Below are 26,542 nucleotides of genomic sequence, written 5' to 3' on the forward strand. Positions count from 1 at the left end.
AGTTAGAAGGTGGTTTGCACTTGCCCGCTGAATAGGTTAACATGAGTTTTGCCTAGTGCTGACCTGTTTTCTTAACCTTCCCCATACTACAGAGCCCTGTCTCGGTGCTGGACCCTCTGGGTCAGTAGCAATTCTAGTGCTGATGCAGCACACCCAACCCCAGAACTTCTCCTGGCGTTACACTTGAACTGCCTCTCTGAACCACAAGCCGCACCAACAAAAGCTTCCTTCTAGCAGCAAAGCCTCTGCTATACCAGGGATTTTGCTGCTTAGCCAAGGCAGCTCTCAGTGAACTGATTTAACTCTATTGGAGATTTTTGCAATGTAGCCTTAGACTCTGACTCTAATTATTCTGCTGGTTTGGTCCAGACCTGTGCTCCCTAGGAGAAGCCTGATGCATGTGTAAAAGCTGCTCTCTATGTAAAGCCCATTGGAATAGATTTTACGGTCAGAGGAACTGCTAAAATCATCTTGCTTGACCTTCTCTTTTCAAAATCATAGCGCTTTTCCCTAGAAACCAAAGGAAAGCTTATCCTTTGGGAAATTATCCTGCCTTGTCCTGCAGACTGCAGAGTGGTTGTAAGGCCACAGATTTGCCCTCTTGCTGCTTAAATTACCTTTACTTCTTAGAAACTTCACCTTATTTTGAGGTTAAATTTGTCTAACTTCGGCTTTTTGATGTTGTCATAGTTTTTTCATTGGGATTGAAAAGCTCATGCTCTTGCCTGCTGTTATCTGCTTTGCTTTTAATCACCTGTCCATTGTGATCTAGTCACCTGAAGCCTCTCTCCAAATAGTGATTTGACTGTGAGTTCTTCAGGTTCACAGCTGAAGACTCGCATTGTTTTGATGGTTCTCCACTGAACTCTATTCCGTAAACCCACATGTACATGCTCACTAGTGTTAAAATGGCGATGTTGCAGCAACTGTAGTCAAAAGCAAAGCCTTTTTTCTGCTTTTCCTTTATATTCTTTATATACATTAAATGATCAGAAAAGCCAGCTGTTTCAGGTACTCTGAGAGCATTTTCTGGGAGATAAGTAATGATGTTCTCAAACTGCCTCCCTCAGTTGCTGTTGCCCACAACGTGGCCCTCAGTCCCACAGGACTCTACTTTCTTTATTTACAGGCATATTACGTTAGACTATTAAAACATACTTGTTGTGTTTACATAGCTTAAACAAGCATCGTCTTTGAGTCATCTGCAGATTTACCAGGAAAGGTTTTTATATTCCTGTCTTGGACAGCAGTAGAGGTACCTCATGCTGTGGGTAGAAGGAAGTAATCTCTGAGGTGTCTGGCTCAGCAAAGCCTCCCCTGCTAACACGTCCATCTGTCAGAGAACTGCCTAGCTATAGTTTTCTCTATGACTCGAGTACAAATTATTGAAGTCTCCTAATTTGTAAATGTTGACTCATGGCAAACACTATTTAAAAAAAATCTTACTCAATAAACAGTATCAAACAGGAAAAATATGTTTTTTGGCATTGTCAAATACAGACCAGAAAGGATACACTTCCTGAATACTCCTGCCTTTTCTGTGTCATCTTGCATCATTTTACATTTACAACTCACAAGGGACCTTTGCCTGATCTGTGATTTTTTTTTTTTTTTTTTTTTTTTTTTTTGTGATTCTTTAATAAAGACTCATATTGTCTTTAAACATATTGTCCATAGTTATTTCTTTGGTAACTTTAGCTTTCTCATCAGTTATCTTTTTTTCTAACTTAATGACTTAGTCATTGTCTTTTTTCTTTTTTTGTTAATAGTATCTCAGTTCTTACGATTTTTCTGTGCCTCAAGCATATGGACCATGATAACGTCTTTCTTTGTATTTTAGAATACAGAATTTGGGACATTCAGTAGGATGTCTTAAAAATTCATGGGTTTATCCTTTTATAGTTACTTTAAGATCTAGGAATACGTTCCTTTAAAATTCCACATGCACATATAACACTGCTCTTTATTTCTGTCTGTCTGTAAATGCAATCAAATCATGATCAGAATGGAAATAGTTACTAATTTTTGGAATTGTAAATAACCTTTTTATGTTAGGATGAGCTCTAGTATTTGTTACCTGCTGTCAGGTGCAAGACTTTCTGATTTATGAAATAATTCTGTTTTGTTTTGTTTTTTAACATACAAAGGGGGTTTGTTCCTGACTTTTCTAGCTGAATTTCAGCAGGTTGAAGTCAGCTGTAGTTCTACTGACTGAGAAAGTTGTTTCTAATTAAAGAAACTAGTAATATCTCAGTCTTCCAAGATCCCTCCCATTGTTTTGGAGATATCATTGCAGCACTGCAAATAGAACTTCAGTGAATGTGATCTGCTAACGCATATACATCAAGCTCTGTTATTAGAAGTTCAGCCAGAGGGACAGACCGAGGGAGTAACAGTCACTTCGTGCAGAGAGTTAAAAGGATAAATGTGGGTTTGTTTCACTCATGTACTCACATATTCCTGATAACTCAGCAGCCCTGTTACCACTGAATGAAAGAAAACATGAAGATGACTTGGAAAGCGGGAGATTCCTGGTGTTACGAAAAATTGCATATCACATGCCTCCGGTACATAATCCATTCACGAGGCTCCGTGCTGTCCCTTGACTTGTGCCATGTAACTACCACTCAGCAGCAAACCGAGCTAAGGGCTTTGCTTTGCTTTCAGCAGGCTGGAAGCTGTGGCTGGAATGGCTTTCTCGCCTTAGTGCAGAGAGACGGATCACTCAACTGTACAGCTCAGCAGAGCTACGCAACAGTCTTGGTAGTCAGTAGAGGTGTATTGGTTGGTTGGTTGAGACAAAGTTATAGTTATGCCAGTATTATTAGGCTGTTTGAAAAGGCCCTTGGCACTATGGTGAAGTTACTGTAAAGCAGCTTTGCTGGTTGATTCTGCTTCCAAACTAATCCAGCAATATAAAGGTAGCTGTAATCAGGTCCTTTAGGTGAGATATCTTTACATGTCAAAAATCCATGACAGACAAAATGCGTACAAGGAATATTTAGTTCTCCAATGCTTTGTGAAGCCTAAAGATTACAGAAGACATAGAAAGTCCACACCTGTACTTATGAACTGGACCTGTTCCAGCATTGTTAAGAAATAGAGGAGGGGTTTGTATCAGGCCTTGCCAAATGCTTGCTGTTGAGAAGTTCAAAATTAAAACAAAACAAAAAAATGTGTGCAATAAACATGGTTTAAAAGAAAATTGAATGGCAGATGCTGGATTTTGCCTTCATATGCACCTAATATAAGGGTAATGAAGGCAGTGAATTCACAGATTTGTATTGTAACGGGATGAGAATGAAACTACATAGAAAACCCTGTCAATTCATTTACCTCTTCACTACAAAACAGAACATGCATCTAAAGAAAACACTGCGTGCATTCAATGGTTAGCTTTCCTTTTTTGCAGAATATACACATTTCATTTTTTGCAGAATATACACATTACCTTAATAAAACCTAGTACCAGTATTTCCTCTGGATTGCCTCTGGTTAACTACGTGTTCAGTCACTGGGATTAGGTTTCACTGTGCATAGATGTAACCCAGGATCCTAACAGAGATGCCATAAAGCTGTGTCTGCTATTGCTTTGCTCCTCTGAACGCCCAGAGTATTCCAACTGGCCACTTTGGGCTACTGTGGCTACATTTCTTAGTTGAGTGGAATTACCTGCTTTATAGTAGCAACCTCCTGCTGTTAACCGTGTAGATAATGTAAGTTCATAGCTTTGGTCCTGTGTGTAGCATAGCTGCCTCATGAAGACAGAATGAATAGCTCCCATAAAGACCATAGTTGGTAGTTAAGCGTTTTACCTGTGTGTGCAACTTGCTCGACATTGGATGTTGCAGGAAAGTGAGAACTCAAAGCAGAGCTGACAGTGCAGTCACAAGTGACTGCTAACATCTTACTAAAATAAAGTCCAGTTGATATTCAGCTGCTATGAGGACTGTTTCTTCATGCCAGCAGAGCAGTTGCACAACTGGGGATTTAGCCTGAATCATTGCTCATATCTTTGCTATAAGGCAAAGTTACATTCCAAGCAGCTAATAATTGCATTGCTATTAGTAGCAGCTAATGAGTATAACAATATTGTATGCTGACAGAATTAACACTAATAAGTTACAAAGTTTATTATAGTCCGTCTGTTAAGGAATATACTAGAATGACATTGGCAGTCACTGTTGGGATGCTGGGAAGTATTTCTTTATAAAAATCAGAAACCAGGCATGAATTAATAGTGCAAGTGTTCATAGCAGCAGGACAGCTGCAGTGTTGGCTTACCCAAGGCAGCACAGTAAGCAATGGAAGGCTCTGAGGGTCTTCCATGTCTCTGGCGTGCACGTTGTCATTCAGATTTACAGTCACGGCCTCACGCTCCATTTCCCACTGTCCCCCGGTGTGGTGTCTTGTGTCTTGCAGCCCCGTCAGCCTGGGAACTGCCAGTGTGAGCTCTGCTTCCCGCTGCTCCCTCCTGTCTCAGGTTGATCGGAGGCAGAGACTGTGCTGAGCGCTGTTTCTCTTGAGATGTTGTGACAGTAGTGTTAAAAACAGCTTTAGAAGGTCCTAGTTTTACAGAGACATCTCAAACTAGGATTTATCAGGCTAGAAATTTTTCAATGTTTCAATTGTATTACACTTTCCTTCCTTTGGTAGTAACAGAGAAAATTATGGTAGATTCTGAAGTTCCTTGGAGACAAAGGAGCTGCGCTTTTATTTTTGTATATGAGCACAGATATTTGTAGTGGCTTGCTAAACAGATAAGAGCCTGGGAAAAATGAGTGGACAGTTTGGGTCAGGATGTTATTAGAGGCAAATTTGGGTCTTCATAGTATTTGTGCTGTTTCAGCCACCCATGAGATCACAGAAGCCTGCAGAGAAGGAAACAATGGAATTTGATGTTATACCGAACATCAAACAGGGTTGAAGGTTCTGTGACCTCTGCAAGTAATTAAAATAAAGCTTCAGTGGAAAATGGTAGGCTACTGCCACAGTTCCTGTTTTACAATTTGCAACATTCCTTAAGGGTTTTAAAAGATGAGTCCAAGTTACTCTTTGTGCTGCTGCTTAGTCCTTAAGAGAGTTAAGAAATCAGGTCATTCTCAGAGTCACAATAGAACTAAATATTTGATTAGGTTTGTCCATCAAATGGGCCCATTATATCTGTTCATAAAGAATTAAAAAAAAGAAAAAGGGTGGGGGCTTTTACTCTTAAATGTACTCTTAAAACTACATAGCAGTTTTTGTGGTATTTAAATAGTATTAGAAAAGTAAAGCTTTCTACATGTTTAATAGCTGTTTGTCAGGTGATTGCTAAGATATCTTTGAATGGAGAGTGAGTGCAGCTGTGCAAATGTAATGCAACAAATATGTACTTAATTGTGTCCTTTGGCCAGCAGAAAATGTCTGTTGGTAATTAGTTCTTCCTCTACCAGACCCACTGGCATGTGAGCTCTCCTAGCGGGATTCTTGTTATTGTTCTCTCTGGCTCTTGTTCGCTGTTGTTGTGGAAGGAAGGACAGAGCTGAAGGCATGAGTAATAGGAAGTCTTAAGCTCTCACGTTCACCAAAAAGGAAAACATTTATTTAATCAGACTAGAGCCCTACAAGCACTCAGAGAGTAAAAGTTAGTCTTGTGGGAAGTGGGGACAGAGGGGATGGGCTTGGAAAATACAGTCCTTGGTTTTTGAAGTACTATTACCATGGGGTTAAAGCTGTACGTGCTCAACGCAGGGACTTTTTATGCTGGGTTTCTGGGGCACGTTACATCAGCTTGCATGCAGCTCTATTTTTAGCTTCTGGGTTGGAATTATTCTTGTGATACCCACCGTTGCCGTCCCTGAGACCTGTATCAGCACACTTTTGGCTTCAGGAGGTCCCCAAAGGTATCTTGATACAGTGAAGGCAAATGAGTGTTGTGCATATTGTGAAGAGTTGGAGCATCAGCGGTGTGAGAAGGGGTTGTACAGGACCTCAGCGCATCGTGTTTAACTGGTGCTCCACATAACTCCCCACCTCCCACCCTTTTGGTTTACCTTTTAAACTGCAAGAGGTCTCTTTAAGCTTGATGCACGCAGTGTGTAATGCGATGGCTGTGTTCTGGGATCTTTCCCATTCCGGACAACTGTACAGGGCTATTACCCCTCCATTAGAGGGAGCCTTCAAAGCCCTCTGTAAACAGTACACAGTGGCTTTTGAAGTGGCATTGCAGACTGGTTGAGTCAGCTGAGGAGGATTTCTGTGTTCCAGTTGAAGTTATTTAAGAGAATATTATGCTGGATGAAGGCTGAAAATTGATAGCTGCTGAGTCTGAAAAGGTGATCTATGAAAAATTTGGTGTCTCATTATTAACTATTATTATAGGTCTTGCTGTTGTTATAATACATAGTAGAGCTTGTACTTTTGCTAATGTTACTTGGGATATGTCCTCTGCATAATATACACATGAAGCTCCCATATGTAGCCCATCATTCATGAATTCTGACTGCTGAGCCTCCGAACATCATTCATAAGCCTTAGAGGAGAGGGATTACATGGTTTATTCTGAGGACTGGTCATGAGGAATACATTTCTGTAATGGTTTTCCTTGGTAGTGTTTCTCCAAAGTATTTTATGAAGGACATTAAATGTTATTTAACCTTCTTTGTAGATTGGGAAACTGAAGCTCAGTGTTGCTAAAGACTTGATTCCAGTATAAGTCTTGAAATGGCCAGAATAAATAAAACCTTAGTACTCTGTAAAATAATGTTGAAACCTATTTTCTGTACATGAATATGCATATAATGTACATATTGTGTATAGTAGATGTATTTAGTAATATACAGAAAATAAATGGAATGCATATATCGCTGGTGAACCATGAATCAGTGAGACTTGCAGAACCATGGAAAGCTACTCAAATTTAACATCCGTATATTCACATTTATAATGGCACTTATAATATACCTTTGGCCACTGTTCCCTCATTCTGCAATTCTAAGGTTCTGGAAGTATTTGATAAATGGGTATATACTACTTCTTTTTTTAATCTAAATTTTTCTGTCTACTGTGTTCAAATGGGACTTAGTCTGAGAACCTATTTTAGATTTGTCAATGTGGGTAGAAGATAAATAGCAAGGTCAGAAGAGATTGTATACTGTTATAAATTGGTAACTGATGTTCTTTGCTTCTACTCTAAGTGCAAGTGCCAGCTGATTTAACATAGAATTTAAAAGCAGTGACAGTAACATGTAGGTTTAATATTTCATTTGACAAGAAACTTTGCTGTCAATTCATTCAACTTCACCTAAGAATTTGTATGCAAAGTAAGAGTAACGATATTCAATATTATTTTGGTTGGTTTTAGCATTTCTAGCTAAGCAAAACCAAGGTATTTTCAGCAGTGAATTCAGCTTACTCAAACTCAGTTTAGGGACAGTCCTCTAAGGTATGGGTCAGAGATTGCACTTGATGGTTTGTATTGTCCTCGACCAAAGACCTCAACTAAAGCTGAAATAATTCAGAAGGGATCAGAAACAATATGATAGATCAAAACCTAGTGGCTGCATAGCTGTATTTTGAACAAGAAAGTGATTTGTTGCTGATGGCAGGGTGCAGGATGCCACCTGAGAAGTCCTTGTGTAGCAAAGCTAACTATAAGGGATTTCTGGATGTGACGTGAACTTGAGAAAGGGTAAGGAGAGCTAGGCATAGTGGGAAGGAAGTGATTTTAACCCTCTTGCACTTTGGATGAAGAATGTTCAGGGCAAATGTGCACTGAAATAATGCTACTTGTTACAGCGAACAGGACTGAGATACAAATCTTGCAGCCCACAGCACAGTAGCATAAGATTACAGGAAGCCGCACATTGGCCATACTGAATGAGGATTTAGCAGCCTGAGAGCTGAGCAAGACCAGATCTGTAAAAAGTGTGAATATTTCATCCTCTTGCAGATCCAGAAGGTTTTCCTAATACATTGTAAATGACTGATTTTTAGCAACCAGTTTTCACAGATGATTACAGCAAGTCAGGCACGGTAAGATTAGGCTGGAGTTAGTTGGGATGCAGATTGTTTTCCAGTGGATACCCGCTGAAGAAAGCCTTCCACTCCCAAGTCGTAGAAATATTACTGAGGCAGAAAACTCATGAAACTCTTTTGGAAGCAACAACCGCAGCTGCTGTGGTATGTAACTCCCCCCAAACCTCTCCAGTGCAGGATGTGTTAGCACTTAGCAAGTTTTTGTTATCTGGGGTGTGGTGTTCATTCATCATCCCTCACACTAGGCTAAAATTTGGCCAGTTGTCTCAGCCTTGGGGAAAGATCTGATAAACTTGAAATCGGTCTCTTTGGCTGTTCTAAAGACACACATGTACATTGTTTAAACTATGTCCTCTTGACAGTAGCGTATCAGAAGTTTTTCCAGGAGAAAAATCTTCAGAGAGGCCACAGGTCTACACGTAATGTTATGATGAATTCTGGATTTGTTTCTCCTATAAATAGCCTGGCTTTTAAAAACATGTAAACTGCCTGTAGCGATTAACAGATGAGTACTTGAATCCAGGCGCCTTTTCTAAAGGATCCTTAAGAAAAGCTTTGTGATGAGGAGAAAAATAAGTGGAATGTTTATTGGATGATCACAGCAAGTGAAAGACTCATTATAGCATTAGATGGACCAGACACAGGCCCTTTTAGGGTCAAGCTAGCAGAAGTAACTGACCAAAGTTATTGTGAATTAACTGCAAAATGAGGAACAGGAAACTCAGAAGCCTGGGGTAGGACTGCCAGCATAGCTACGCAAAACCCAAAGGACTGGCACCTTTTGCTGATGACAACGAAATGCAGCATTTGATTAAAACATAGGTGCCATATGGCTTGCTTGTTCCTAAACAAAAAACCAAAGAAAACCAAACAGAAACCTCAAAAAAACCCAAACCAAAAGCACCACACCTCAAAGGCCAAACTGGAAGGACAGAAGCTGAAACCGTACAGGTGTGAATGCATGATTTTCTTTGTCCACATGCTATGGTCCTCTCACAATATAGATATCTACTGGATCCTAACCACCCTTCTTCTTAAAACTGCATTGCCTTAGATGAGCATCAGGGTACTTGGTAGGGAATTATTTCTTTATAAAACCTACTTCATCTGATAATACTATGTACAAAGGTTTCAGTCTGGGAATTTGGTAAGCATCTCACAGGACACAATCCCACCTCAGATGGGGTATCTCAGAGTTTAATTGATAATAATATAACAACTCCTGTACTCTTTCCATGTCAGACTATGTAGCTACTTAGCTACCCTACTGAATACCTTTTGAGAAGCTGTGAATTTTATTTCATAAAAGTCCATGTGCCTACTGAAAATCTGAGCTCTGTTAAGCAGTGGCACAGTTACGCTGCAGAGATTCTTTAGTTGGATGACACAGGCAGAGCCCAGAAAAGATTGCTGGTTTATTATTTCAAATCTATTTTTCAATTATTGTCTTCCTGTTTGGAGAAGATCCTTTCTGGCAGTGATTCAGCCTTCTTAGGAATTTTTTATCTCTCATTAACTGGGAACAGTTCCCAGGACATGAGATTTGCCATCATCTTTAAGTCAAATATGTCTGAAAACACTTGTGACAAGCAGCTCTGTGGGCCCCACTCTGCTGAAGAACTTTAGGAATGCTCAAAAGTTGGGATTTTTTTTTACTGAACACAGATAAAAATGCAGTTCCCCTGTATGTACAGTTTTGTTTGTGTGAGGCAGAAAGTGCAGAAAAGGTTGTCGGCTTCTGCCGAATGCGTAGCTGTCTGAATTTGAGATCTACCTTTGAACCCTGTTCAATATTCACAGCCCTAAGCTGCTTATATATACAAGTAGCTGTTCTTTGCATGTCTGCATTCAAGATCAGAATAGCTGTGGTTTGATGCCAGCATTACATTTCCGATACATTCAGAGTTTCTTCATTTTCTTTTTCTTAAATTCCAGTCTTGAGTGGAACTGATGGGACACCTCAGGGGTTAAATAATTCCTAGAGAGAGTCAGAGATGAAGAGGACAGCCAATAATGAAAATGATAGAAAGAGAATGAGCATTAGCTGTGTTTTAGCTTCTCAGTTCAATATTGGTTTTGTTTCTGTGAGTCAAGCGTCAATTCTGTGTTTCCTCCCTCATTAACTTTTCTTCCTTGAGTAGGCATATCTTGTAGTGACCTTTCATTCTGCCTTTTAACAGAGCCCCTTTTTTGCCTGATAGGTCTAAATCTGCTGTGCAAAAAATACTAAATCGCATTAGTCTCCCTGTTTGGTGGATGCTGCCCTCTAAGGAGGAGGATCGACAGCAAAGGCAGTATCTGAGTAAGAGAAGTGCAGGTTTTTTGCAACGGAAGAGTGAGTGTATGGTTAAACTAAAAGCATACTGAGTCCTCTTCTCTGTCTTTGTATTGCTGAAATTCCTGGATGGGAATTGTTCTTAATGATAATGAAAGATAAATAGTCATGTCCACAAACACCGCTGTCTCTATGAATAGCTACTTTTCCCAGCTTTCCCTAAAATCAAACCCAGGTACTACACTACCAAGGCAGGAACAAATGAGAACATTAAAATTAAATGGTGCAACTTCACCTGTACAAGGGCTGGGTGGTAGATCTGGTTGTCTGGTAGTTGTCAGGTACTATAATCCATATACTTCGTCATCTCATATAAATATTTTTAAATACTAAGCCTGTATAATCAATGTCAAATGTGAACCAAAAATATGTTGTTATTCATCTCCATAGACATAAGGAAAGATTGAATTTAGTAATGTTACAGTCTTGAGTATAATGAAGTAGGAAATGGATTTGATGACATTTTACTAGTCAGCTACAGAGTAAAGAGGTATTTTGTGCACATAACATCTCAGTGGATAGGGAATATTTCGTGAAAAAGGTTTTGAGGTTAACTTGTTTGGAAAGCCAGGTACATTTTAAAGACTTTCGGAATTCATTACTTGTCACTCTTAAGGGTCGTTTTCTAGGATGAATTATTTTTCAATTAAAAAAGCCTGATGTGGGGATTGCATGCTTAGTTTCTGATGCAAAGAAGTTAATACATTGGTTGCTTTGGTTTCCTAAGGAGAAGAAATCACATTAATACCTGTGCCTTGATTTTTCGTGTCCTTATAGGCCTGAAATCTGATCAGCTTTGTTTATTATGGGTATCAGTGTATTTAAGAGGTTGAATTGGATTTGGGTAACAGGATCTGGAGTATTTAGCATCTCTACATCAGTAGTTTGAATTCTGCTCATGCTGTCTGTGCTAGTGAAGCTTCTGAAATCAGGCATCTGTGCATTAAGTTAATGGTCCCAGAAGTGGCTCTAGAAAGCTCTCTATTAATGCCCATATCAGAGGTGTCAGGAAGAAGGCCAAGGGATGAAATGGCAGGTTGAAAACTGTCATTCATTGTCTAAATTCATCCATAACAATGGAGCAATTGAGAAAATACATGTTGTTTGACAAAATGAGGAGGCAAGCAGGTTTACACAAATATCTAACTGCAGTGTGACATTCATTGCCTTGGACTGTTAGATGGAGATTTGAAAAGGTGTTGGGCAAATCATGGAGAATAGATAGATTGTGACATAGCCTCTAGCCAGGAAATCTTTAAACCACTGATTACTTGAATGGGAAGGTGTGAAGAGGAAAGGCTGTTATATATTGTCTTGTTTCTTGCAGCCTTGTACCCCGAGTAGTCACTGCTGGCCCCTGTTGAGGACAGGATACTGGACTAGGTAGACCTCTGAACTGAAGCAGTATGGCAGATCTTATGTTCTCGTAGCTATTGTCACATCATGAAGGCAATGTTGTAACAGGTGAACTAGAAGAAAAATGGCAGTGGTCTGTCAGCAAATAATGAGTGCTCACAAAGCAGTGCAGTGCACTGATCCCTCATTTCCCTTTTTTATTTTTGTTCAGGCAGGTGACAAGCATTATCATCCAAGCTGTGCACGATGCAGCAGGTGCAACCAAATGTTCACGGAAGGAGAAGAAATGTATCTGCAAGGTAAGGATGTCTCCATTCAAAACCAAGAAAAGCAGACTTTCTAATATTTCTGTCACAGACCTCAGGAGTTTGTAAACCATCTCCATGTAATATGGGCAAGGAGGACTATAGCCACCCTGTCTTCATTACAGTGTTCTCATACTTTTTCACTTGAAACCCTTTCACCTTAGTGGGTGGTCGTAATGGTGGCTTTGCAGTGACTCTGCAGCCTAGCTGAGGCAGACTGTGTTTTCAAAAGCTGTGTAGCAAAAATGAAATTTATTACGCTGCCTCTGAATTTGGCATCTCACAGATAGCTTAGCACACAGACTGGTATATGAGATACCAGACAAAGTTAGAGGGTTTCCCCTGAATTCTGCTGCTCAGTTTCTTTGCTCTTCTGGACCACACCTCCAGACTGTAAAAAGCGATGGAAAAACTTCCAAAGACTGCAGTGAGCTTGTTTTGAATCATGTAAATCTCATTCCCCATGTGTATAGACAGATTGTCTCCTTCAGTTCTTGATAGTAGTTGCTTGCCTTGCCTATTTCCCTTTTCTGTGGTCACATCTCTCTTTTTATTCCCATTTACTTTATTTGTGTGTCTTCTACAGTCAATTCGTTCTTGTATGTTCATTTTCATCTCCTGTTTCTTATCAATAGTCTCACACTCCCAGGTATTGCCAAGCACTTTTTTTTTTTAATGATCTTTTCACATAAAAAAGAACATGCTCTTTTCTTTGATTGAAAAGTATCCTTGATCTGAATTCTACCTACTCTCCCAGAAGGTAGCATGTTAACTATTAAGCTAGAGTTATTTGTATTACTTGCTGTAGTATTAATTAGTGTTGGTAGAAAGACATATAATACACATTTATGCAAGCCAGAAATCAAAGTGAAAAAGGTAGATACATACTGGGATTTTGTATATTGTGCTTATGTTAGAAAACTTGCTTGATATACCTGAAGGGACTGTAAAAGAATAGGAAAAAAATTATGAAAGTGTGGTCGCAGACATCTCTTGAAATTCTGAGGAGAGATTCCTTCTGGAGGAATTCCAAAATAAGATAATATTGTTAAGGAATTCCTTTGAAGCTAGCTTGTGTTATTTTGTAGTTTGTCCTCCCTACCAGTCTGTCTGTCTTATCTCTCACTGACCTTATACCTTGGTCATCTTATTCCAGCTGTGCACAGAACTGGCTATCAAGTGGTGTAGCAGCTCTGCATTGCAAGAGCCAAGGAGAGGCTGAAAGAGGGCTGGGTAGGAAGTACTGCATTCTGATGGCAAATGGGAAAGACTGATTTGAAAGCAGCAGTTACAGCACCTGACAACTGGTAATCTTAGTTTCCTCACATCATAGTATGATAAAGTACAGGCAGAGTTTAAGGTGAGCATCAGTTCATCCTTTGCTGTTATTAATAACAGCTGTTTGCAACTGATGCCATTTGCACCAGTCTAGCAGAGAGTTGGAGTTCAGGTTGATTGGGCAGGCTGTGGTGTAAATTTCTGCAGACCCAAATAAGACAGAAGCATTGTTGCTACTTAAACAAGGCTACATTTTGTCCTGGCCAAGTTCAGGTGATATGAAAGAGGAGAGGAGAGACACCTGGCTCCTTGATCTGCCATCATCCTCTTCTTGGCTGTACCTCCCTTTCTGTAGTTGTGAATTAACATTCTTCATGCTCACTCTGTCTCAGAGGAGGAGCAGCCCAAGTTGCATTGCTTTATTTTTCACAAGCTGTTTTCTGACTAAATAATGTTACTGCTGAGTGTGCTCCAGACTGTCCTGCCAAAGCTTTCCTTGCTGAATTCAGCATGCTTGTAAGTGTAAGGGACCTAAAAGCCTTTCCTGTGCAAAGCTCTCAGCTGAAATGTATGTCCTGACTCCATCCAAATCGTTTACTCTAGGGTACAGAATAACAGCATTCCAAGCATTTCTCTGAAATAAAAATACAACACCACAACACTAAAGCTAGAACCAAAGTCACATTATTGATAAAATGCATGAAAATAGGCAGCTTCCATCTCACATCTAATTGTCCTCTCCACAGGACATGAAAGCGCTGCATTGGTATTGCTTTTTGTAATACAGCAGCCTGGCAGGTTTGTAGTAGCTACTTGTATTAGAAATGTGTGGGAAACCTGCAAAAGGAGAACATGGAAAAACAAGCTGTCTGGTTTGGGGCTTTCTATGTTAAGGATGGTTTGAATAATGCTAGCAGAAGCACTCTGGCTTTGCCCTGCTCCAACACAGGAAAATGAAAAGCAGCATCAGAAATTTTCTCTTTCCCATTGACCTCCTAGTAATATAGTACTATAGGGACAGCCCCAGAAGACTCTTGCTGAGCTAGGGTGTTGCTCAGCATTTAGAGGGATGCTTCACTTGATTCTCACACAGGTTTTCAGCCTTATTCAATGTGTAAACAATAGCCCAACATACTGATTTTGAGAGCTGTATGTTGAAACAATGGTACGTGCAAAGTAAAAAGCTGAATAAATGAACATGTACGTCGATGTCTGCCAAGTGAGCAAACAAACATATGTTAAGAATGGGAATAACCACAATTTGCTGAACTGTTTCCGCTAGGAAAAAGAGCGGCCATGCAGCTTGAGAATTTGCACTGTTCCAAGCATTTCAAAATAGACTGACATGTTTGAATGAATAAAATCTACAAGTTACGGGTGGCTCAGAGCTCAAGATTATGAAAAATACTTACCTTCTTAGGCCTGCTCTATCTGATTTGGGTTTTTAGATTTCACGTATTGCAAACCTCTTATTTTGGTGGGGGGGGGGGGGGAACCTCACAACCCTTAGCTAAGTTTCACCATGAAAATGACATCCAGACTCCCCTGCATTTCTTGTTCACTTTCAGCAGCTCCAGCATACTCCTGAGGTGTCCCTAAAATTGGGCCAGTTTGTGCTAAATACTGCCTGAAAATGCAGTGCCAGCTTTTTCTTTGATGGTTTTCTTTAACAGAAAAGAAACTGAGGTACAGAGGAACAGAGATAATTTTTCTCAGGGTCACACAGGAAGCTTACAGCTGAATTTGAGTATTGAACCAAAACCTTCTGAGCCTTAGTTCATCAGCCTTATAACATGAACTCCCTTCCTCCTGAGTGCTTGGATCTGTCTGACCTCTTAAGCAAATGCACAGGGCATGCTTCTCTCCTGATCTTGCAGGCTCCATAGGGTCCTGGCTCTGAGGCTGCTGTTTGTTTACAGAGAAGGCTGTTGGTACACTTCTCCCTGTTGTCTGACTGTTTCCCCCTGCCAAATGCACAGTTTCTTCTTCCTAGGCTTAGACTCAAAGCCAAACATCTCAGACCCCTGATCCAGAGTCACAGCGTTCTCTCCAGTCTCCTGATGATGGTTTTACTGTGTGCTGCTGGGAAGTGAAATCATTCCTGCTGGTCTTTACTTCTGTACCGAGCCGTGTAAGGGCTCATTAGGACAAAATTTCCAGGGGCTCTGACCCATACCTCTCTGGGGCTCTGAGGGTGGGGTTTCCTCTGACTGCACTTGAGCTAATAGTCACCAGCAGGAAACCTGGACTTTGCTCTGTTTGGTTTCTTTGTGGACAGAGTGAAGAAGTGATGTTCCCCCCTGCAGGCAGACAAAGCTCTGTATTGGCTTTGTGGTGACTGGAATGAAGTTCGAATTTGACTGCAGCTGCAGTCAGTGTTAAAAATCAGCATCAGCTTCTGCTCCATTTCAACTTGGCTGATACCTGCCAGCAGCTTCCCAGCAGTCACCACAGTTTACACTCTGTTCCAAAGGAGAACTGAAATGGGATGGAAGTGCTCCTTGCCCCTGACACTGCTCGTCCCTTGGGGACAGACGGATATTTCCATTTTTACAGCATAAGAGAGAATCCTGTGTTTTGGGACACAAACAGCAGAGACCTTGCCTTTTTTAGTAGGATGTGTAGCTGGAATATGCCACGTGCAAATGCCAGTGACCTTGCAGAGCAAGGGCTAAAACGATGTGTGTGCCAATGGCAAGTATGGTACACTGTGATCTACGGAGAGGCTCTTTCACACGCTGCTTTGTACCACCTGCGTCATACTGGCCTCTCTAGCTTAGCGCAGTGGGTGAGATACAGCCCTGACTTTGCTGCATTTTGAATTTTCTAATTTTACTTTTCCTGTTGCATTTTGCATAATTGCAGGGGAGAGGTGATCTGAGTAATACTTTACAGTAACTGAATATGACACCTATTGCTCAAGGAAGTCGTAGGACTTTCCCAGTATTAATGGACTTACAATCAGAACTTCCTTTTTACATGTGGTGCAGTACATAAGGGGAGAACAGATCAGGTAACCACGGCCCAGTTCTTTTACTCTTACCCTCCATCACGCCCAGAGGAGCCCTCTGTCTTTCAGTTCCTCCAGCTGGTGCTTGCTGACTTGCTGCTTGAGGCTGTTTGAGTTTTAATTAAGAATGTGTGCAAAGTGCTTTGACAGCCTCAGGAAGAGGCTGCTGTAGATGGGCCAAGGATTTGAATATTTTTTTTGTTTCACTTGTATTTCCCATGAGCTAGAATTGAATGTGAATTACTTGCATAGTTCATACAGCTTCACCATCTGATGCAATGAAGGGGTTCTCTTTAATAACTGACTTGTCATGACCAGAAGTCATCTGCTTTACTTTGAATAAAGATGGTTTTTTACTTCCCTCAGGTTCCACTGTCTGGCATCCCGACTGTAAGCAATCCACTAAGACTGAAGATAAGCTACGGGTAAGCTGAATTCGTGGCAGTGACACACCAGATATTTTGCCCACACAGTAATTGAATGCTGTTTTAAAAGAGTGACGTTTCCCATGTTTTTTTCACATAGCTGTCACCACTCTGGCAGAATAAACAGTGGAGGCACTTCAGAGGTATTGCTCTGATTTTTAGGCTCACCACCTTCACATACCTGTCTCAGTGCACTGCCTTAAAGATAGTATCATTTACTGACATACAGACATGGCACAGTCACTAAAACACTTCATTTCGTATCTCAATTATTGTGAGAGAGACTCTTAAGGAGAAAATGTGAACAGGGCAAATGCTACAGTATATTTTAGTAATTTTGCACATCTGTGTAGTTGCTGTATAGTTATCCCCTGTTCTGCGTGGTTATTTACAGCATTTAGACAATATGGACTCTTCTTCGTTTGCCATCCAAATAAACCCCAGCCTAAAGTGATCCTAATTTGAATGCCAAGAAGAGCTGCAGTTACACTTGGAGTTACCTCAGCATGTCCAGACAAACTTTCTGGATCAAATCCTTGATGGCAATAATGATGCACTGATAAATGCTGGAGCCTGGCTTTTTGCATGCACCAGGCAATTCTAAGCCCATATTCACTAGTTCATCTTCTGGACAATTTACTCTTTTTGATGTCTCAGTTGGTCCTTTGAACTTTGATAATTTTTCTGGATATGAATATTAGAGACTGTATATGAATAAAATGTGTTTCAGACAAGGAAACTAAGAGGTACCGGCACAGAGATACGTAGGATATCCTGTGGGTTGTGTTCTATGCGTGGCTCATTCACAGGAAACCATGTGCTTTAGAACTTTTTCAGGTACACTGGTCTCTAAAACATCCCCCACAGAGAATTTACTATGATTGTAGGCAATGTGCAGATAAATTGAGTTGAGTGGAGTTCATGTTAGTGTGGGCTGTACTGATAATACAGAAGTACAATTAGCCCTAGACAGGCATGGGATCTAGCACAGCTGAACATCACTGTAGGTGCCATCCAGCATCTGCACATTGTTCTGTCCTGACTTTCCATAAGAAAATGGAGCATTATGCCAGACTGGATTTTCTTCCTCATTTAACAATTTGAATGTAAGACAGTGTTTTGGCCCTGCTTAAGTGTCAGAACGCTTGTGCTTTGTAGTGAATGGTTGTGGTACAATACCTCCCTTTCACTTGGACCTAACAGTCTTATCAAAGCACTCCTGACTACATTGTGGCCCTTACGAACCTTCTCTGGCTGACCTTATAAATCAATTAGCTTATTTCCATTCCCCATGGAAATGCCAAAGTCCTCTTCAAATATTTTCTTTTTTTTCTGTCACACATTCAAGCATGTCAGTCTTCTTCCCCCTCAGCTAATTTTAATTGAAGTGAGTGAAGTAAATGAATTCATCCACCTGCAAGACTTTGCCTAAGTGAGTTCTTGCAGGAAAATGAAGCAAAGGAATGCATATTAAAGGAACATCTGAGAAATGTTGTGGCACAGCTATCCAAGGTCACCTTGTTCCTGGATGAGAGCTTCTATGCAGAGGTTTAATATGTCTTTAAAAGGCATTGACAAATGCACTGTACTGAAGCTAGCTGGAGAGATGGAGAATTTTTAGCTTCAACTGTACATCACAGATAGTCTCTATCTACTCCGGTGCAAAGTCAAACACCTTATTTTAAAATCAGTTTGAGTTCACTTTGATGACTTTGACACGTTTCATTCTGCTGACTCAAATGAAGGCAGTAGCAAACAGGTAGGTACAGAACAAGCTGAAACTGGGGGAACCTTGTGCTATTTGAACATGTCACCACTAAATTATGAACTGTACTTTCATTGACTTTCAGTTTCTTGATGACATACATTTAGACCTGATGTGAGAATCAGAATCTGGTTTGTGAATTGACAAGTATATGATATAGCTACTTTCATGGTCAGGCCTAGATTTTCTCATGGTTCTGCAAAAAGCCAGTGACTTGGCCTCTTTCTCTGCTGGGTTTCCTTTCCCTATAGAGCAAAATAAAACAGCCCTTTTATCACTGAAGTCACTTTAGAAGTTTCCAGCAAGTTCTGTTTTCTCTCAGTAACTGAATTATGGTATAAACTAATCAGCACTCTAGCTGGTCAAGATCTGAGAGGGAGTTCATAAAAACAACAGTTGCTTTAGATCTTCCTCCCACTGGATATTTGTGGAGGATTACAAAGCCAAAACAAGCAGAAAATAAAGCAACCATAAAAAATATACATTGCTTAGAATTTTTTACAACTGTCTGGTGGTTCATGATTCTGCAGGGATTAGTAAGTAACATAGATATTATAAGGCACAGATTATTATCTAGCAAGTAGGTATTAGTAACTTGATTGAAAAAAAGAGCTTAACCACTGAGCTGGGGAAACTGCTTTCCTTTTTACTCTTTTTTCCCTTTTGTGTTTCATGACAGCATTCCTCATCTGAGTTCTTTTATCCAAAGAGTCTGGTTCTGCGCAGGCCACGCTCTGCAGAGGTTTGCTGTTGTGTTTTCATGGTGTTGATAATGGTCTTCTTTACTGAGAAGATTCTTCATTATTGTCATTCGCTGTGCTTGCTACTACTCTACTTCCGCCACACAGCTTTCCTGCTATCACTTGACACCCTGGGCACTGACGCTGTATTTTGCATCATGTGGTGCAGTGTTGTTTGTTACTACTCACATTTCTTATTTTGTTTAATGAAACGCTCAAAATACTAGTTTTTTTAAGATATAGATGAGCTGTTGGGGGCTATAGTATTGTTCTTCCAGTGTTACAGAAAGTTTTTCTTCTAAACAAAAAATTAGAGTGCAAATACGAAACAAATGAAAATGGTAAAAAGCATCTGACTTTAAAGTGATGGTTATAAAGAAACAGTTTTTTCATGAACAATGGCTCATGCTTTTTAGAAAAAAAAGGCAATCAGTTAAATCAGTTCCTTTTTTATATGTATTGGCCAACTACACATGAATACTTTAGTTGAGAAAATATTTACAAAATTCCAGGTTTGGACATGTTCTATGTGCTGCCTGAGAGAATTTGCCTCTCTCTAGTCCAGGTCACATCCATGTCCGAGTTGGGAGGTCCTCCCTGTCCTCTTGATTTGGGACTTTCTACTTTCAGACTTCCTTGAGTTTGCTTTGCACCTACAAACACCACCCACTTCTATTTCTTCTCCTTCAGGGCAGTGCTTATGTATTAGTTGTGCCTGCTGTGAGGGGACGTGTGGCTGTACTGCATGCAGGCACACCTGAGGTAGCTTTCACCTGGTAACAAAGTAAGAAGGTACCGGTCTGGACTTAGCACAGGCTAGCGGTGGGCAGACAGGCTGATACAGTCCATACCACTGGATTTCCGTTGTGTCTGCTCATGCTGCCTTCACATCTCTAATTGCAAAGTAGACGTAGTCATATCATCAGCCCAGGCGGGGTGTTTGTGTTAGATGCAGGCTGCAGGATAGTGTTACATGGTTGAATCCAATGCTGCGATTCAGTGGGAGTTAATGCAAGCCCTGTGCCCTTTGTCCTGCACAGTACTTTAGTCAGTTAACTTAGGATGTTGCAATGCATTAACCACTCTTGAACGCCGCTCTCCCTGTTAGCTGCAGAAACACATATCAAGAAAATACGGCTATAAAGATGTGTTATCAGTGCTCCAAAGGAGGGCAGGAGGGCAATGCCTCTGCAGTCCTAGACCTTATGGAATCCATTGTTGGGAGTCTGAGAACAGCAAACTGCTGGACCATTTCAGTCACCTCTTAGGCCAGTGTAGTGGCTTTTTGCATTCAGCTTAGCATGCACGAGTCTGAGTTTCCAGTGTTGAAATCCAGGAGCTTTAGGATTAGAAAAATAAATCCTATCCAATGTACTAGAAAAATACGCAAGGCAAAATAGGAGCAGCCCATGTCAAAATAAAGGTATGTTCTCATTCTTGCTTTGTAGACTGTGTAGGATACAAATAGCTTAGGGTCAGATGAATACCCTCTTGTGTAAATTTTGTCAGTATTAAATTCTGTTTAGATTTACAAGCTGATTATACAAAGTGTAATTCAAGGCAGATTTTGGCTTCAAGTGTTCTTCTGCAGAGTAGACACAAAGACGCTATCATTGCTGTTGCTATAAAGATGGGCCAACGGCTTGAATCTACATGAAAATTGTAGGTTGAAAATTATAGCGTGAAATCCTGTGAATTCTCTGAGAAGTTAGGTGTTTAATTCAGTATGTTCTGGTCTTCTCATTTTATTTTCTTCTGCTTTCCACTTAACTTACTCTTGGTGAAGGCTACGTTTGCCACAAGTAGTCTTGTAAAAAGAGTTTATTTGGTAGCAAAGTGCCTTCAATGATTATGTGCTGAAAATTCGTTCTTCTGTCTGGCCTTTATGTCTAGAAAGGAAAGGAAAATTAGTTGTAACCTATTAATATGTGTGTCTGTGTGAATTTGAACTAAACCTGTTCACTAGTTTCGTCTTGATGCATACATAGTGTAGATCTTTTAGGCAGAGAAATAATGAATGCATGCATTTGAAGGAAATGCTCTCGTAAGGAGTAAGGTACAGCTAAGCTAGCAGACAGGCACAATGAATGCTGTAACACTGAAGTGCTTTATTGGTCTTGTACACGGCCACTGAAAATTGCTGAAATCCATAGGAAGCCTGTGTTTAATAGACCCTGGTTCCAAGTCCTAAATAACTGTAAAACCTTGCAGTTGATGAAGCAAGTAGTCAGTAGCAAGTGTTGTACTACGAAAGCCAAATTCCTTGCTATTGCAAAGCTATGTCTGCCTAGTAGAATAAATTACATCCTAATCTTCTAGTAGCTTATTTTATAAACATGCTTCACTTAAAGTAGCTTCTGAGGTGTAGAAAATTTGCTTAAGCTATAATGTTAAATGTTGTTAAGTGAAAACATATTGATTCTTCTGCAGCTATTATCACCGCCTTGCATAATGAACTCTATCAAAAGACTAAGGCAGGTACTGTCAATGCCTTTGTTAAACAATAGTGCATCCATTTGGCCAGATGTTCTTGGGATCGGTTTTGATCTGGTTGCCTGCACTTACAAGTTTTTGTAGAGCATGATTCTGAACATCTGTGCTTGAGAAAGCCAGAGCCACCACATTGTAGCAGCATCTGGATGTGAATGGCTCTAGCGTGGATTTTTTTTTAAGACGTTATTTATTTAGATGATGTGCCATGCATGATGACATGACAAACTGAAGTAAATGCAGATGAACATCTTAAGCTTTGCAATCTAATATTAAAATAACAAGTTAATCAGTTTGGGGCATATGCATGGGTGATACAATAATTGAGCATTGGCATTCACAGTGAACTAAATAGGATGAGCATGATAGTTGGTGTTACCTTTGCCAATCTGCAAATGAAGTTGGTAAAGGACTTTTGCATTGAAGACAAATGCATGGAATGACAAACAAAAACATAAAGACAAGAAGTCTGTGATAAAGTGGGAAATACTGGGAAGTCTTGCAGATTAGATACTTTGTGATCTGGTTCTGTCCTTTGGCTCCTTTAATGACATGGATGAATTTCTGTTGACTGAATTTCTATTGATTTTTTTCATATACTTCATAGACTTCCTGTATCTGGTACAGACATCCCATATTGATATACTTACTACTGTTACATCCATTTTGGTGGAAGAGGAAAGAAAAAAAGAGATGACTCTTCTACTGTCAGAAAATGTGGAGAAAAGCCATGCACCACAAGAAAAGGAAAAAAGATTAGTTGTAGTTCTTCATAGAAGTTTGCTTTAAATTTCTCTGCACAAAGGTGGCATTATGAAAATCTCTATTTGAAATCTTCCAGAACAAGAACAGTCATATAGTGTTCCAGATCTGTTTGTAGAAGTAGTAAGGCAGCTTAACTTGTTTTGTTGCTGGGAGTGTAGCAAGTGTGATAGGACTATTGTGATGGAAGGAAATACCTCTAAATTAATGCATTTTTATTGAAGGATGTTTCCTCTGATTTCTTTGCCTGTCTTCTTCCAACAGTGTGTGCAAGAGATGCTCATGTGATATCTCCACTGAAGGTTAAAGGTTAAATCAGGGATAGCCGCTCTTTCTGTTTCACCTGTACTCTGATCAGCTCTCTTCTAAGGTGGACTTTACACCCCATTGCAGTTACATCAACAGAGAACTTGACCTCCAGTGTGTCTCTTGCCACCTGTTTAAGATACAGAGTCACAACAGTAGTACACAGTGTCAGGGATTCTCAACTGCTAATGAAGATGTAATGTACAGTCTAATAACAGCCATACCACATCACAGATTTTCAGTCAGCTGTTATAGGTCTCTTAGGAGAGGGGCCAACCATAGCAACTAAAAGTATGCCAGAGAAACAGCTTATATCAAGGAATCTTTAGTGTATGTTTGTTAAGGCAAGCAGCACAAATGTTTTTAAGTGCAATGCAATTGTTTTTAGGGGAAAGTGCAAAGCTGTGAAGGATTCCAGACCACATGGGAGCAGCAGAGTAGGAAATAGCCGTCTGCGATGGAAACAGCCTGTGTAATTAAAAACAAAAAATAGGGCAAAGTGAGGCAGGAGGGGTGAGTAGATGTGGAAGTCCTCCTTTTCATGCACTGTCTTCAGGGGTATGTCATAAACTTAAGCAAGATAAAGGACTGGGGGCAGATAGAGGAGCCACAGAGTTCCAGGTCTGCTTGGATTAAGCTCCTTTGGAGAGGAATGGTGTCTGCTCAGGCAGTGGCTGGCAGGATGGCATCCTACCCAGGGAATGTGGAGCTTTGCAATAGGTGGAAGGTAAAATTGATGTGTGCAGGAAGAATTACAGAAAATAGAAGACTGGTTTTAAAGGGTGTCATATCTGGCTCATGGCTGTGTTAATGGGATGGTAATGAGGAACTTGAAGCAGAAACACAGTGAGGAAATGAAGAACAGGTGCTACAGCTTGCCAGTCCATCTGACAAACTGCTCCTGTACTCCTGTGTTAAGAGCACCTAAGAAAGTTGTTAGCAGGATGTGGCTGAAACTATCTTCTTAAGGAGTCTAACTTTATTTAATAAATTCACTGAAGTGATCCATACAAGTGAAAAGGTTTTTAGCAGTGACACTAAGAGATGAGACTAAGGAGATGGACTGAGGGCTCAGAATTTCTTGTTTTCTGAAGTGATTATAAAAGATCCAGAGTGAAGAGCGATCCAGAGCAAAGAGCAACCCAGAGGGTTGCTTCCCAGGGGGGAAGAAGCTGTAACTGCCTCTATGCTTGTTTTCCTACAACAGGGAGAACTGAGCAGACAAAGTATGTCTGCCAAAAGCCTAGGGTAGCAGAGACACCCCTAACAGTACCTCAACTATTTAATACCATTCCCTGTGTTGTAATGAAAGCAATTGTTTTCCATAGCAACTGCAGCAACATGTTACATGTGAAGGGGGAATGAAGTGTTTCTCAACAACAGCCAGATTTTCCAGCTTAATTCTTGTAACATTTCCATGAAGCAGGTTGTTGTTGTTGTGTTTTTTGCTTCAGTTGCATCATGGGAGAAGCTTAAGGACAGCTGAGAAATTTCTGTTCCTTTTTGGGATGTAGCAATTTGCAGCTACAGAGAGAAAAGGAAAGAAACACATAAAGGTCCAGCTAAGAAAGCGTTCTCAGACATGCTCTGGAAAGGATTTGTGACTGTGTTAATCTATGGTCACATCTGTTCTGTTTGGTCTGAATCTTCATGTTTTTTGGTGGAACATGTTCAAAGCCTTTTATTCCTCTGACCCTCCCTGAATGTGGTGATTTCATTTCCACAAATGAAGTCAGAGAAAGCCTGCTGTATGATCCACAACTAGTCTTCAGCATTTTTTTATATGGATGATTCCAATAGCTTTCCTGGTTATGAAATAAAAGGTAGGAAGACTCTGAGGTCTGCTGAAGGATCCTTTCAGGAAATGTGTGCTGAGAGATAAGAAAGGTCCAGTAGCCTTGTTGTGTTCAGTCCAGATACTTTCTAAGAACAATCAGCAAGCCAGGCTGATTGTTTCTCTTCAGTGTGTGCCTGAAGGTCCCATAGTTCAATGTCCCAAGCTGACGAGGTAAGGACTATTTACTAAGATTTAATTTTCAGTGACTTTGAAGAATCCCACTTGCACTAGTGTCATCAGAGTCATCTGATGATGCATTTCTTTGTGATGAGATTTGGTTCTTTGCAGTCAAATAGGGAGCAAAAATTGTTCATGGTTTCTTGGTTGCAAGTGGGTGACTACCTTTGTGTGTCTGCTGCATGCCAAATTTAGGAGTAATTGCCTGGGTGACTTTGGATCGAATAGATGTTTTCCGAATTCATCAAGTTTTCACGATCCCCACATCTCAGTGATAAGTTATTTTGTCTCCTCTCACAAAGCTTTTCCCAGGGAATCAGTGTCTGTTTAGTCCTGATGAAGTGTTGGAAAAGCTACTAAATGTGTAACAGCACTCACTCTGTAGGGATGTGACTGTTCTCATGAATTTCAGTTTGCAGGGCATTTTCATTAAACATCAGGACTTTTGCAGTATGGGGAATCATGACATTTCAATCAACAGTTCAGCTTTCATGTTGCATCTAGATTATGCTGCAGATGTAGGGAACAGCTCAAAGACAAGGATTTCTGGTCCTTCTACTTAGAAGGACTGAATTAAGTTCTGTATTCATAATGGAAATCCAGTGATGGAACAGCTGGAAAGTGATAACATGTGTGCTGTGCTCCTCTCAACAGTTGTGTCTGCTGAACTGCTGAAACCTCTAGCTGTTTGTGAACTAACATTTTGATAAAATGACCAGCAGGGCTATCCTGGTTCGTAGTTTGTATGGCTCCTTGCAGTGTCTCTGGCAGGTGTAATTTGATTTTGTTCATTACTGTTATCAGTCTTTTACATTGTATGATTTAGAAAACCTCTTTCCCCTCTCACAGCACTCCTTCACCTAGCAAAAAATAGCCCACTTGCCTCACAAGATTGTGAAACTTGCCAGAATGCTTGCGTTTGTGTTGATATTTTTTCTAAATTCAGTTAATTTCAAGAGGTGTGCAGATTTCTTCACTTAAAATCGAAATTACCAATGTTAATGGTTTCAAGTTTCTGAAAAGTTACTTTTTGTTTTTCAGCCTACAAGAACATCATCAGAAAGTATTTATTCCAGACCAGGTTCCAGTATACCTGGCTCTCCAGGCCACACTATCTATGTAAGTATTCCTTCTGATGGATAAGCTGCTGATCCCTTGCTTGCACATGAATTACTCCAAGCTGAAATAAATCACTTTTATACTGATGCTAATGCCTTTATTCTAGTGGCTAATTGTTAAAATTCTCGCCATGTAGTTTTTATAACTACAGAATTTCAAGAGCAGGGTAGGCCTTTTCCAGGTCACGTTCCCCTTAGAAAGATACAGTAAATCTCTTGAAGTCACTTGGCGATGTGAAGAGGGACAGAAGGCAGACAGGTCATTTGACTTTGTTAGGGGTTATGTGAGGAGATCTGTGCACCTGGATACACAGTTCTTGAGAGATCTGCTGTCTGCAGTTGCAGGACATGGGGAGGAGCATCAGCTACACTAAAAGAAGCCTGGCTGATACAAGACCTTCTGTTTCAGAAGTCAGATGTTTGGGTTGTGGAAGGAAAGGTGATTTTTATTTAAGAATAAAAACAGTATTAGGCATCCTTCTTTTACTAAACTAACAGTGCTGAAAATGCAAAGCTATTGATATACTATTTTATTTGTGGTTACCTGAGATGTAGAGTTTAATATGATTCCTTCAGTAATCAAGCCTCCTCTTTCATTATTTTAGAGGATCTCTTTCAC

At 40.3% G+C, this 26,542-nt stretch overlaps 1 protein-coding gene across 1 annotated transcript in view; it reads left to right on the forward strand.

Annotated features, from left to right (window-relative positions):
• Nucleotides 1–26,542, forward strand: part of ABLIM1 (actin binding LIM protein 1) — a 107,574-nt gene that overhangs the window by 45,512 nt on the left and 35,520 nt on the right. The window contains exons 8-10 of the mRNA XM_075718025.1: nucleotides 11,922–12,009; nucleotides 16,670–16,728; nucleotides 25,847–25,924. Of these exons, the coding sequence (XP_075574140.1) occupies nucleotides 11,922–12,009; nucleotides 16,670–16,728; nucleotides 25,847–25,924 (225 nt within the window). The remainder of the gene's footprint in view (nucleotides 1–11,921; nucleotides 12,010–16,669; nucleotides 16,729–25,846; nucleotides 25,925–26,542) is intronic.

The sequence above is a fragment of the Pelecanus crispus genome, chromosome 10 (genome assembly GCF_030463565.1).
Source record: "Pelecanus crispus isolate bPelCri1 chromosome 10, bPelCri1.pri, whole genome shotgun sequence".
Lineage (NCBI taxonomy): Eukaryota > Metazoa > Chordata > Aves > Pelecaniformes > Pelecanidae > Pelecanus > Pelecanus crispus.